Source organism: Meleagris gallopavo, chromosome 19 (genome assembly GCF_000146605.3).
Source record: "Meleagris gallopavo isolate NT-WF06-2002-E0010 breed Aviagen turkey brand Nicholas breeding stock chromosome 19, Turkey_5.1, whole genome shotgun sequence".
NCBI lineage: Eukaryota > Metazoa > Chordata > Aves > Galliformes > Phasianidae > Meleagris > Meleagris gallopavo.
The window spans coordinates 8,930,929-8,942,036 of NC_015029.2; the positions used below are offsets into that span (position 1 = coordinate 8,930,929).

Sequence of the window (11,108 nt, forward strand, 5' to 3'; positions counted from 1 at the left end):
GATGTTATCAGGTAGATATAAGGGCTTTTGAAAACAATCAGATGGTTCTTTTGCTAAATGCAGTATCAGCCGAGCTGAACCTGGAAATTAAAGCATTTACTCTGCTGGAATTTCAGTAAAAACTCCAAGCATCCAATTGCTGTTTTCATATTAAATCCCACTGCACACTACAAATTGCAACAACATGTAGGTTATTTCACAGGTATGCCTTGCAAGTTGTCCCAGTTTTCTCAAGTTACAGAAAAGCAGCCACTAAGCTGTATACAGCCACACAGCTGTATGCATCCACACTTCACAACTTCCTGAATATGAAAACAGAATTTACAAATGAGATGATACCTGCTAAAAAGGGTGGACCTACAATCGGTACGCTCAGATTTTGCAGAAAACGTGGAGAGTAAAAACAAGAGGAAATATGAATATTGCAGTTTGCTTATCTAAACTTTCTGCACACTAGAGATTTGCTGGGTCAAAAGAAGTGATTCAGTGAAACTGAACATCACAGATTACAACTGCAAGCCCTTTTTAACCATCTTTCCTGGACTCCGTGTAGCCATAATTAATCATCTAAACCCAACCAAATCGGACTAACATCTACACCTGCCTTTTATTTTATATGTCTCTGTTTAAAAGAGTGGAGAGGTAAGGAAAGCTGGTTTAACAAGCACACTGAACCCATTGTTTATGGCCTCTATAAACATGGCTTAGTAAGAATTACTGACTTAATCAGAGAGAACTTATCTCCTGGTGAAAAGAGCACTTTAAATTTCAGAAATGGCACCTTTACTGTGAAAATCTCTTAACTTTTCAAACAAACTCCAGGGGGCCTTAAACACTAGGTCAGTAAATAAGCAGCAGTTAGTACAACCTGTCCTGCTCACAAGCAGCCACACTTGGAGTAATTTAAATGTTTTATGTGAAAGTTAGCAAAAACACTGAGAAACTATATAGCAATGTTAAGAGGTGCACCTCTGTTGTACTTGGGTCATATGCTAGAAGAAATATACATCAATAATACTAATACCATTTGCACTAAACGTTACTTTATTTTCACCGTTTACTGCTGGCAGCTTTTGCTTCTCCTCCCATAAAAACCACCGAGTCACACTTAGCTGAACAATGGCATTGGATACCTCCTTTAAAAAAACACCGTGCAAGACATGAACCAAACCGACCGTGAGGTTTGATGGCCGGACACAAACAGATCAATATATTGAAAACATTGCAATGGCACAGAAAATTCACTTTCCGGTAATTACTTTGAATCTTAAAATAACCCTCATATTTTAATAGCTACTTTGTACATAATACGTGAAGCTATTATGAAACCATGATTCACTAGTTAAAATCCATTTGCTTAATGACTCGCTTCTAATTAGTTAATAGTTTCCATTTATTTTCTTAAGAACACCACAACACTGCAGACAACAATGTGTCAATCTGGCTGCCAGAAGCAGGAAAGGCAGCGGATATAAAATTTTATTATTTCATGCCCCAACAGCAGCCAGAAGGACTTAATGAAATCACCCTCAGATTTACAACCTGAAGCAGCGATTCCGCAGACAGGCCCGGCCGGGCTGGCTGTGCCCCCTGACCCCGCGCCCCTTTGATCTGGGCACAGCAGGTGGCCCGAGCCCCCCGTGCATCTTCCACTCTTCCGCCACTGCCCCGACCTTGATGTGCTGAACCCTGATCCTGCGCAGGTGATTCTCCAGATCCTTATCGCAGGCAGCTGCTGCCAACTGAGTGACAGACATCACCGGTGCTGCTCTAACGCCGCGGGACAGCGGCAGCAAAACCTGCAGCCACCACTGTGCCTCCCTGGTACTGCACAAGTCACATCAACACTTACCCGCCGGGAGCCCATCCGCTCCAGAATCTCTTATATAAACATGGCACCATTTCCGTTTCTTCCAACAATTGGATAAAAGACAGTTTAATAAGTAATTTGGTACGTTTTAAAATGCACATCTCTCTTTGGTGCCAAGAAAGGATGCTTTGGCCATTTTGGCCAACTTCACTCACAAATTCACTTTGGAGAACTTCAAAAGAATTAAAATTCCGAAGTCTCAGAAGAAGCTCTCGAGTGACTGGAAACTTGAAACTAAATGGATAAGTAAACTAATAAATACTTCTCTAATTTTTAACGTCACTTCCAAACGTTCTGTTTGTGCCTCGACCAAAGGGAGGTGAGGCCAGGCACTGCTCTAACGCCATGGCTGGAAGCCTGGCACAGCAGATTCTGCTGCCAGCAGCTCAGAACCAAACAGCTAGAAGAGCTGTTCCCCATGCTTAATGAGATCCACATGTGCCCAAATTCCAGCAGGCAGTGTACCAGGTCAAGGACGCTCCTCTGCCATCAGTGCCATCACGCTGAAGGCCTTTGCTACAGACAGCTGCTGGAAAAACCACTTGGTAACGACAACACGAGGTAAAAGGCTGCCAGCACGGTTTGATGCTGCGTGTAACACAAAGGTCGATTCGCTGTTGTATTAACAGTAAAATAGCTTGCAGCATGCAGGCACAACATAAGGTAAGATTATGAAAGGGATGTGTTCGTTTGATGGAGTTTCAGCTCCCTATCTCGTTATTTATCAGTGCTAAGTACTTATCTTCGTCTAATATGAATTCAATTAGTTCTGTAAGCATGTTCCATTATTCATGTGATAACTCCAGCCTTGCTTATCCAACAGCTTATAAACTTTTAGCCTTCTTTGAAGTTACTCTGTGGATTGCTAAATGGAAATCTTATAAAGAATGACTAACTAGGTGATGATAGAAAAGCTGAAAAATAAGAGCCCAAAACACAGCTCTACATTTTCTACCAAGATTTTCAGTCATATATCAGCCAGAGCCCTCTGACCTATAACAGGAGATTATCTTATCTCACTGGAGAACATTTCAGTCACAGCAAATTAGATTTAACAGTCAGTGGATATGTTTGATATTTTAATTGTAAGAAAAATTTGTCATTTTCCATTAAAAGAGCTGTTCCTTCTAGAGACTCCATATAATAGGAGACTGCAAACTAACTTTAAGATGCACAATGGTTTGAAATAAAACTTTTGAGGTGAGACAGAGGGTGCACTTTGTTTAAAGCATTATAACTGCTATGGTATTTCTGCCAGAGGTCCTGTTGTGAGATGGGGAGAGCAAAAGGCCACAGAAGCAACACCAAAGCTGGAGAATTATTCTTCCTCCTACACTCCAAAGTCTCTCTTCCCTTTACACCACAGCTTTCTGTGCTTAAGTTTAGGCTCCACTAATATCTATGCAACAGTGACAAATTCTGCAGAGCTGCTGGAGCAGAACTGTGAGCCTGCATGTGCCCTGCCCCTGTGGGGCTCCACAGAAGATGATAGTCCACCTGTCTTAAATGGAATGGGAAAAGAGGAATTAATTCCTTATTCTGAATCTAGAGCATGTGAATTAACACTTTTAAAAGGACTAAGGGCTGAAACTTCAGCATTTAATGAAAAATGGATTCTTCATAATGACAATATTTTCTTTGCCGTTTATAAAAATATTTTTGAGATGGAGAAATTAACACAAAATATTTTTTTAAATACTCAACTGTTGGAACACGAGAATAAATTGCTGTTGCTACTGAACAGTTATTCTAACAAATAAGCCTACATATGAGGAAAAGGAAAAAGAAAATAAGCTTTCAACACCCAAACCAGGCTAAGAGGTAAACTATTTATTGTCTAGTTTGTTTGACAGATGTCACCTTTCCTTCTCCCAAGGCACAGACAAATTATACAGCACTTGTCAACAAACAACATATACAATAGCTCACTGTGTGATTTTATTTTATTTTTCAATGGTAAAAACACATCTAGCTGTATTGGAAGGAATTTGATTTATCCGTAAGAGCAGGAGAGAAGACAGTTTTATTTATTTAATTTACTTCATAAGGCACTTTGAAAAGCTGCACTTTGCCAATGTGTGTGTGTTCCAGAATCTCCAGCTATTCAGAAGCCATACTGGATTTAGTACGAAACAGATTTTTCGCAAGCTATAGAAATGGATGAAAATTGGCTGCTCCAAGAGCAGCTCATTTTTTTTTGAGTTTTTACAGATGGAGTTTGGAAGGCCTACAGAGCCCTGCAATGTGGAAAACTGAGACGAAGGAAGAGCTAATATCTTAAGCTGCAAGGCAGGAGCGAGACAAAGCAACTCTAACAAGTAGTTACCGGTTTTTTGTTTCTACACCCATCGCCAGGCTGACCAGGTAGCTCTTTGTGAAAGATGATATGTGAAAGCTGACAAGTGCCCACATCAAGATGTCACCCCACCCTCTAACAGGCCTCTTACTAGAGGGACCCTAATAAGCAAGGCGATGATTACCTGACACAGACATCGGGCCGAAAAACTCTTGCCCCATATGAAAACTATATGCTAGGCTACTCCCCAGATATTACATTGGTCCTGCCTACACAGTATTCAGATGCAATTACCAGAAATCCCTTTAACAAAAACATACTATGTGCAAACAAATGTACATGCTGACTTTTGGATCAATAGCTTATTTACCAACACATCGTACTAAAATTCTGTACTTTATTTAGAAATATCAAGAGCATCAAAAATTGTCTGTGTACAAGCAGGAGCAGGGGGAAGTCCTGAATGTTCCATCTAGCTTATGAAAAGGTGACTTCTAAGAATTGACTTCACATTAATACTGGGAAAAAAAGGAAAGCTACACAGTATAATACTGAAGTTTTACAATGAAGACAGAGAGGATCACTGTTTCACTGCTATGCCTCTATGAAAGAAAATGTTTGATCAGTACATACTTCCAGAGAAGTAATAAATTTTATGGACAATATAAAAACAAATATTCTAGTAAAATGCATTAATTTATACGATGAAAAAAATCAGAATCAGAAGTTGTTACATACCCGAAACAAATAAGCTTAAATTTCTAAACACATGTATCTCAAACAGGGGCACAAGCCAACTAACTTCCAAGGGCAGATGCAAAACCTTCCAGTTCAGCACTGGGTACTGACTGAAGTTCCTGCGGAGAGGCAGTGCTTTCTGAGACGGAATGCCTCATCAAGCACATACACAGCACTCAGGCTTCCTGTGTAAAGGGGCACAATTAATAAGAGCAAGCATTTTCATAGGCATCTAAATTAATAGCTTATGTGCTCCAGATACTCTTAAGGAAAGTCATCAAGTGTTTCTCCAGTACGGGAAGCAAAAGGAAATGCGTTACTTCCACTTTTAAGAGGGTGTGGGTTGTGTTAGTTGTTGTTCATTTGGTTTAAAGTCAGACAAATTATTATGGATTGTTTATATGTGATGCTTTCTGTGAGGGCTGCTTTTCTGCCAGTTTTGTGTTAATGTTAACAACAAGTTCCTTCTCTTCAGGTCTTTTCAACATTAAAAACAAAAACTAAAAAAAACAATCTGGCTGTAAATGCCCAAAAGAGAACTATAACTGTCAACGTTTTGGTTTAATACTAACTCTGCCTTTGTGAATACAGAGTAAAACTAGAGGCAGAAAGCTGACTAAATGAAGCAACAGAACGGAGAGGGGAACACACCACGAGCTCTTCACTGACTGCTGAACTGCCAACGAAGGACACCCAGAGGGCACGAGGTACAGAGGAAGACTTCCTTACGATTTAGCGCGATTACCGACGCCTAACTGCAATTCTCTGCGCGCTCTTAAATAAATTAATGGGATTATTTCATTTTTAATTCATAATGACTGTATGTAAAATTACTTAGAGGATGTGGGTCTAAGTCATAAAACTACATGTATTTTCAGAAATGGTTAGAAAGACTTACCTCCATCAAACTTAAATGTATTCCAATGAGGTAGGGCATTGGGGCACTGCAAAGAGGAGGAAAAAACTTGCTTTACATTCTCATAGCACTGGATTAACACATATGACTTATAAAATTAGCTACAGGAAAAGACCAGGGATTCTGGATTAGACTTTGGGATATATATAAATATATATATATATAAACCACATGTTAACATAATTTTATTCCATATTTGAAAGATTTTTTTTACTATGCAATATTCCCTTCTTATCATAAGATTTAATTTCTTTCGACATCAGAATTGTTAAGTGTCTTTTTAAGACAAGTACATAAGGGCAGCTATTAAACACACACACACACACACAAAATAAGGTGATCTCTTAAAGTACAATTTTCAAATAATTCTGTACTCTTTCAGCAGACTGATTTAGTTGTAGAATTAAATGGTTAGCTCAGTGAATGCATATCATGCATCGTGTAAATTTTAAACCCTTTGATTATGGGTCCAGACACATTTTAAATAATTCAACTAAGTATAAATCTTGAAATATTTACATTTATAAAACAAGGATGTAAAAATTAGTTTGGAAGATTCTGATCAACTCCATAATTACTATGGCATATGCTGGAATCATTGTTTCAGAACACAATAACAAACAATATCGAGAGGTTCTTTGGCCAAATTTATTGCTTCAAACAGAGGTGTGACACTTCTGTTATCAAACAGAAAGTTAAGAAAGACTCATCTTTCCAGTCTTCTGTTCAACCATGTTAGCAAACAGCAATATGGGCTACTATGTAACAAGGAAGAATACTGAATGAAAGCTGAATCTTTGTATATACAGTATTTCTAATATTAAGTTTTACTACAGGACTCCCACTCAGCTAATCGGAAAAGCTCATATTTGCATTGCTTATTAGAACATATCAAAGAGGATGCCAAAACTGCTAGTTGCAAATATGGCACACACTGCCTGTTAAACTGAAAGCACAGACAGACACAACTTTTAAAATAGAGCCTCATTTGATTTTGGATACAGAAGCTTAAAGAGCTCATTTTCAATTTCAGATGAGAAAGAAGAGAAATGTCACTGTTCTGCCTTGTTTTAAAATATCTTCCATATTGCTTTTATAGATGGGTGCCTACTGTTCTGTAAGGGAAGAACAGTACTGAAAGAACTACTGCTGCACACCAGCAAAAATCACTCTGCTTCTTGTTCTTGTGAGGAAAATTTTTTTAAAGTAACAATTTCTGGTGTGCATATTAATAATTATCATCTTTATCACTGTACCTTGAAAACTGCTACTCTGTTGGATACTGCACCAAGGGACGTAGACAGCCTCTATACTACATGCTCTGCATGGAAACACTGCTTTGTTCTTTTATTCTTGTTTGAAGGCAAACATACATAGCATAAATAACTTCAAAGAACCCAACAAGTTCTGAAGAGGCTCACCGAACTGCACGGCCTGGCAAGAACGCCCTTACCCAAGCTTCACCCAACACCGCACCCTGTCACAGCACACAGGCACTGTTAACTCAGGAACTGATTTGGTACAAGTCCCAAAGCCTCTGCGTCCTTGGGGATTCCACAGATGAGAACCAAAACATATATCCAAGTTCTTGGATATGTGTTACAATTTTTTACCATTCAACATGATACACACTTAGTGCATATGGATTGCTGCTCATCTGAGGAGTATTTATTTGTCATTTTGCATGTTTTATTTGTGACAAACACTCTCTCTTTCACCCACATCTCTTCATTTCCAATGGCCACATTCCAGGAGCAAGAAAATACCCAGTAATTTCACATTCAAAGTATAAACCATTGGTTTAGTTGCCAGCTGCACAAATGCTCAACTTCCCCGTGTGCCTTGCTATGCTGTTCAAGGCTCCTCCAGTACACACTGAAATGAATGTGTTTCTAATTAAGTAGTTTCAGAAACACGACAGCCTCAATCTCAAAAATACAAAGTCTGAACCTCGGCAGGAAGTCGTAAGACTGCAAACGTCTCATCTAGTAGAACCTTGGCTAACGTAATGAAAGGAAGCAGGAAGAGTGCAGTATTCCAGAAAACCAGCCACTTTATTAATGCATCCAAAAGCAGAGCCTGTCACCAAGCATAACAAAATCTGAATCTGTAAAAGTTGATTAACTGTATCACGTCCATCCTTCGATTGCCCAGCTCATCAACAGAAGAATGCAAATGCCTAAACCCTTAAAACCTCACACTCCCAGTAAAATTTTAGGAACTGATAGAAAGATATGTCTTAAGACACAAGGGTCACCTTTGGATGCAATGAATTGTCTTTTCAATTTTCTAGTGAAAGTCATCAAAGTAAAGGCAATACAGCATGTAAAGGCTATTACAGTGATGGTATGAAGGCCACAATACTCCAACTTTTGTCAGGTTTTGAAAGCTGTTTTTTTCCTGTAACCTTGCATTGCTGTGCTTTAAAGAACCCAGTCAGGTGCCTCGTGCTGCACTTGGACTGGCCAGAGAAAGCAGCAGGACAAGTTGATATTGTAACACTACAAAGAGTGGTTCTAGCTTACTCATTCATAAGAGAGATTCTGCTGATCCATAAGAAAAAGCAAACTTCAAAGCAGAAATTTGTTTAAAAATGCACTAATTTTGCAACATTTGTGCTACCTTTGTGAGTAGTTGCAGAGATTTCAGCTAGGGAATGAGGCAAAGCTCAGAAGATGATATTGAGTAACTTTATCTTTGAGGGACAAAAAATATATTCCATGATACATAAACCACAAGACAACAGCAAAAACATCTTAAGGATAATTCACTGTGATAGCTCCTTATACTTGCAAAAGATGAACTAAGCAAACATAGTGTATGGGGCTGCTGAATCACGGCCTGAAGCTCTGATTGATCACCTGAGCAATGAATCAGCCATGGGAGCACAGGTGAAGACAATTCAGCTGTGCTGCAGGAAGGGGTGGAACCTGGCTGCACCTCTTCTAGAGCCGCTGAAGAGCTGACTGCCAGTGGGGAAGGATCTCTTCTGGAGATCCACTCCACTGGAGTCTATTTCACGAGCCCAGGATAGGGTGAGTGTCTTTCTTTTCCTACTCCAGTCTAATAATTACATCAGCCAAACTCCTGGATATACTATGCCATCTGTATATTCATTGATTGTACACATAAATAACCATAATAAAATGTAATTCTGGTAAAGAGCATGTAATTATTTCCTATCAAGTCTACCAAAGAGATTACATTCTTCTGTCATCACTCATCATGACTGAGGAAGAAATACACCAAGTACACCTGAAGTGAACGTTGAAGATGCACATCGTATGCCATTACTTACTCAGCTCCCATGCTGTACCAGAGAGGATTGTGCACTTCTCACCATCCAGACCACGCTGCAGTAGTCCTTCCCCACTGCCATTCAGGTCCCAAGCCATTTTTACCAGGTTCCACGTGCATTCCCAAGACTTCCCAGTCAGCTTCAGTAACATCCATTGCTTGTATAAACAGGAGAAACGCTTTGTGCAATCTAATCCTTCTGAGACCCATGACAGATTAAAGACTGACCCACGGACCAGTTTTACGCACTGCTCGACGAGTCCTGGCGCTTCCCACAGCCACAACTCGCAATTACTCAACGCTGTTTGATGGCAGGCAATAGCCATTAAGTGCAAAATAAGAAGTATCAATTTCTGCTGTGCACATTCACTGCTTAAACAAAAAGCCTGCCTAAGCCTTTTGGAACAAAGACTGAGGCTATTACTCCTCTCCTGTCACAGCAGTTCCCGATGCAGGGTTATTTACAATCAAACGAGTTCTACAGGTAAATACCAAATCATTAAAGCAGCAATGCATAAGCATGAATATGGATACTGTGGACTTAATGGTGAGATATTGCCCATTTATTACAGTTGCATTTTACAATTTCTCTGATTCGTTTCCTTAGGCTAACTAGAGACCTCTTAATTATGGTCCCAAGAGGTGGGCAACAACTAATTGGAAGAGAATCAGGTGAAATAGAGGGAGGCTTCCTCTTAAGTGAAAGACAACAAATAAAACCAACAAAAAAAGTTCAACTCAAAAGAAACAAACAAACAAACCTGCAATTCACCAGAAAACATAATGTAAAACCTACAGATCTCAAAGAAAGTTCATAGTTTATAGCTACACAGGGATTTGCACCAATTTGCTCCACAGTTCCAGGAAAATTGATTAGATCACATTTACTAAGTTCAAGTCCTGATGCACAAACTCTGACTTAATGTGTTGCTCATACACCACCTGCATTTTATGCATTAAGCAGTCTCCTGATTTCTCTTCAGTTTACTTACTGAGACGTAAAAGAATTCAATCCCAAATTTATCAGGGTAATTGATGCAAATTAGAAACCTGACTGCATAAATTGGAGTGATGTAGAAACAACACAGCTAAGAAACCAGAAGAGCAAATGCAACAGCTTCCAGTGAGTACACAGATGAAGCAGGTTACACCCAAAGCTACTCAGAGGCTCACGAGGAAGGAACCTTTGTTTCCCAAGCAGCAGGAGGATGTGCCCCTCGGTGCCCCCTCCACCTCTGTAAAGGCGCACAGTGAGCAACGCGCGGATTTAGAAAATGAGAGAAGGGAGCTTAAAAAATATATATATAAACCAACAAAAACTCCAGGGGAAAGGGAAAACTGCACCAGTAGGAACATCACAAATGTGATGCCCCTGTGTCAGGGGGCTCTGCAAAGGGCTCTCTCAATGAACTATGTTGGCTGCTAAGAGATCTATCTAATATAAAGGGCGCTTCAAATTGCCTTAGAAAATTTTCTGCTGCTTCTGGTCGAAGCACACATAATAACCAGTGATACAGCTCTGGACTGAGAGAACATGCTAGGCTGTGTCACAGCAGCCTGGTAAAGACAGTCTTTTCTTATAGGCTAATTTTAAACACAGACAATGAGAGCAAAAGGAAAGAAAACAGACACAGTGGGAATGTTTTTATGCCACGTAAAAACCAAACTGAAACAAGCAGTGAGGAAAATTAATAGACTGTTTCACATCAAGAAATATTTAAACTCTCAGCAACAAAATAGATGGATGTGATCTGGCCAAATTTAAGTATCTGCACGTGGTTGGTTACTGATGCTTGGTAGCAGGAGCCCATTAACCAGTGCATTTGGCACCTGCTGGCATGCAGTCCCACCTCCTACAGCAACAGTTCATGTGCCTCCTCTGTTGTTCTCTATTCAAAGGAGAATGCAATTGTGCATTAAGGTGTGAACTTTAATGATAGAATTCCCACCAATTTTCTGTCTCCTCCACCCAAAATCTTTCCCTGGCCTGA

At 39.7% G+C, this 11,108-nt stretch overlaps 1 protein-coding gene across 8 annotated transcripts in view; it reads right to left on the bottom strand.

The window, feature by feature from the left end:
* DENND1A (DENN domain containing 1A) overlaps nt 1-11,108 on the bottom strand; it is a 174,690-nt gene that overhangs the window by 74,987 nt on the left and 88,595 nt on the right. For all 8 annotated transcript variants that reach the window (XM_031556243.1, XM_031556244.1, XM_019621530.2 and 5 more), the window contains exon 11: nt 5,803-5,848. In XM_031556243.1, coding sequence (XP_031412103.1) covers nt 5,803-5,848 — 46 coding nt within the window. The remainder of the gene's footprint in view (nt 1-5,802; nt 5,849-11,108) is intronic.